This window comes from Aphanomyces astaci, assembly GCF_000520075.1.
Source record: "Aphanomyces astaci strain APO3 unplaced genomic scaffold supercont1.38, whole genome shotgun sequence".
NCBI classification, from domain to species: domain Eukaryota; phylum Oomycota; class Saprolegniomycetes; order Saprolegniales; family Verrucalvaceae; genus Aphanomyces; species Aphanomyces astaci.
Genome location: NW_009798301.1, coordinates 530,840 through 533,630, shown reverse-complemented (window position 1 = coordinate 533,630; position 2,791 = coordinate 530,840). Strand labels below are relative to the sequence as shown.

The 2,791-nt window shown below is 55.4% G+C and overlaps 3 protein-coding genes across 3 annotated transcripts; 2 read left to right on the top strand and 1 right to left on the bottom strand.

Moving 5' to 3' along the window:
- Nucleotides 1-51: 51 nt before the first annotated feature.
- On the bottom strand, nt 52-1,093 carry H257_12107 (hypothetical protein; the record flags this gene model as incomplete). Its single annotated transcript, XM_009839218.1, has 2 exons — nt 52-450; nt 830-1,093. 2 exons carry the CDS (start codon nt 1,091-1,093, stop codon nt 52-54), a joined length of 663 nt encoding a protein of 220 aa, XP_009837520.1.
- Nucleotides 1,094-1,262: 169 nt separating this feature from the next.
- Nucleotides 1,263-1,847, top strand: H257_12106 (hypothetical protein; the record flags this gene model as incomplete). Its single annotated transcript, XM_009839217.1, has 1 exon — nt 1,263-1,847. The coding sequence occupies one exon, from the start codon at nt 1,263-1,265 to the stop codon at nt 1,845-1,847; it is 585 nt and encodes a 194-aa protein (XP_009837519.1).
- Nucleotides 1,848-2,132: 285 nt separating this feature from the next.
- On the top strand, nt 2,133-2,757 carry H257_12105 (hypothetical protein; the record flags this gene model as incomplete). Its single annotated transcript, XM_009839216.1, has 2 exons — nt 2,133-2,663; nt 2,737-2,757. The coding sequence occupies 2 exons, from the start codon at nt 2,133-2,135 to the stop codon at nt 2,755-2,757; spliced, it is 552 nt and encodes a 183-aa protein (XP_009837518.1).
- Nucleotides 2,758-2,791: the final 34 nt, after the last annotated feature.

Here is a 2,791-nt window from a genome sequence, read left to right as displayed (position 1 = left end):
CAAGCCGTTAACCCACCTGTCACATCGCTACATTATCCCCCTGACGTCTTGCTACACCTTGAAACGCCTTGACTCCAAGTCTTGGACGAGTTGCTTGAAGTGCACAACATGCTTGATGTCCTTCATCAGTTCCCACGTGGCTTCGCTTTCGGGCTGACCATGCCACTTGACCAAGTACTCCAACTTGCGATTGAACTGGCGCTTCTTGAGTAGTTTCTCGACAATATACATTTCTTCGCCGGTGGATTCGTCTAGTACAACAGGAGTAGCTTTCGGGATAGGCCGGGAGGCAAACTTGGCTTCGTTGGGGTGATAGTGCTTAAGTCGATCAACATTGAACACGTCATGAACACGTGACATCGAGCGAGGCAACTTTAGGCGCATGGCGTTGTCATTAATGGCTTGGACAATCTCAAAGGGACCGATGAATCGTGGAACCAACTTGGAACGCTAGGGCGGCGAAGGCAAGAAACTGGTACTGAACCATGTTATTGTTGGGTCAATGGAAATTGCAAATTGAGACCAATGGCTCTCGAGCTGGATGTAGCACTTGACTTGCCATGCGTAACACGCTGGGAAATATGTATCAGGTCAGCTGTTGTATGCACCAGATCAGCTGTTGTGTGTACTGTCTGTGTTCAATTTGTGTTGGCAACGTGATGAAAAGGATCGGTCATGATTGGTCGCACATTTTGGTACTGGACTCAGTTCATAATAACGTTACGACGTATTAGTCAATAGTGATGGAATTATGTCGCGAAAACCAATTTGGAGGTGCGAAAGTCAAAACCCTAAACCCACACGTTTAACTATAAAGACGTAATTAAACGGTGACTGTCGCACCTCCAAATTGCTTTTTCGGGCCGTTCAGACAGTCCGGTACCCGGCGAGAAAATTTCTGGCCGACCTGATGACCGCGGAGCAAGACGACTGTACATCGTCTGTTCCGGTCGCCACAGGGCCGACGCCAACCGGTGGCGGTCGACGAGGCGTGGCCGTTTGGTGGACCATTGAGCTTTACGCCTCCTGAATTTTGCGGGCCATCTGGGGCAGTTCCCGGTGTGACTGCCCCTGTAACTGAAGACTGGGACATGGGTCAAGGCGATGTATACATTCACAACGCACCGGACCACCCAAAGACCCGATGTGCAAGGGTTCGACAAGGAAGAACGGCGAGCGTTCATGGCGTCATACAACCCGTACATCAGCCAGACGAATGCCCTTACAGCGAGAAGCGAGTCAAGGCCTCGGTGGTTTTTGACATGTCGATCGCGGACGCAGATTCTCGGATCGGGCGAATGTTGGACGGCATGGCGGCCGCCTTACGCCGAGACCGCCAGGAGTGGGTTATTCGAGAAGAAAGTGCCGCCATCGTAAAGATCATTACCGAGGCGGTCAAGCCGGTGTCACTCCATCGGGCAGTGACAGAGCAGATGGCGCTGACGCGAAACAAGCCCCTGAAGAAGGACGTGTACCGTTTCGTGCGTTGGTTGCGTGAATTTGCCATCGGCCATGAGCGTTTTGTCGGCTATGAAGAAGAAACGAAGCCGGCCGGGAAAGCTGACCCGCCGAGGATGCCGCAAGGAAGCGGCCAAACATTTAGGCCAGCTTCAGCGCAGGCGCCACCGAGAGCGACCCCGGCACCATTTACGCCTCAGGCACCGACTAGTTCGACGCCTGGCAGCGGCTGCTTGAAATGTAAGTCCACCACTCACAAGGTCCGTGAGTGTCCGTGCGACTGCTTAAAGCACATGGCCGGATGCTTGGCCAAAAACGTGGTGACTGGAGCCGTGGTGACGGTCGGGCTGACGCCGGCCGAGGACGAGGAACACCTGGTGGTCGTGTAGCGACGATGCGAACGAACGCCGTTAAGGTGGGCCGCGAAGACCTGACGGCCACGGTGGATGGTGTCGTACCGGTCCGAGCCTCGCTACTAGACTCGGGCGCTGACCTGTCGGTTGCTTCAGGCGGTCTAGTCTCAGCGTTGTTGGCGGTGGGTGCATCTCCCGAAATTATCGTGATGGGGACCACGACCCTCCGGCCTTACGGTACGGATAGTCGACCGATCACTGTGACGAAGCAAGTTCGCCTTGGACAAACGCCTGGAGTTCAACACGGGGTGTGGACCACTAATGTTACGCGGCCTTCGCGTTTGGATCGACGAAGCCGAGGCTGCCGTGGAACTGACGCTTGGGTTGCTGGTGATGCAGAAGCTCGGGTATAGTGAGCAGACACTACTCGAGAACGCGCGTCGGCAGCAGGCGGTATGGGACTTCGCCGATCAGCCGGACACGACGCCTGGCATAGCGATGCATCGGACACTCCGCATGGAGGAGCTGTCCGATGGTATTGACGACGACGAAGGCATGTGCTGCGCGACGCCAGAATTGGGTATGATACCTAGTCTAGCTGACGCCGAGGCAGTTCGTACCGTCTTGATGGCCAAGGTGGCCGAGGCAGCAGCTGACGGCATGGAAGAACCTGCCGTTGAAGCCCTCCAAGACCTCCTGCTGAAGTTTCAAGGTGTTTTCCGCCTGATCTTTGGGCGAGATCCTCCAGTCCGAGTGGAGCCTTTGAAGGTGCACATCAAACCGGGGTCCGTACCGGTGAAGTCAGGGCTCAGGCGTTACCCTCCGACCCACATGGCGTTTCTCGAGAAGCATGTGCGGGAGTTAGAAGAGGCGGGCTTAGTGTATCGGAACACTCGGTCACGTTGGAGGATTGTCCCGAAAAAAGATCCGGGCGACCTGCGGATGACGATTGACTCGAGGCCAATCAATGCATGCACCGA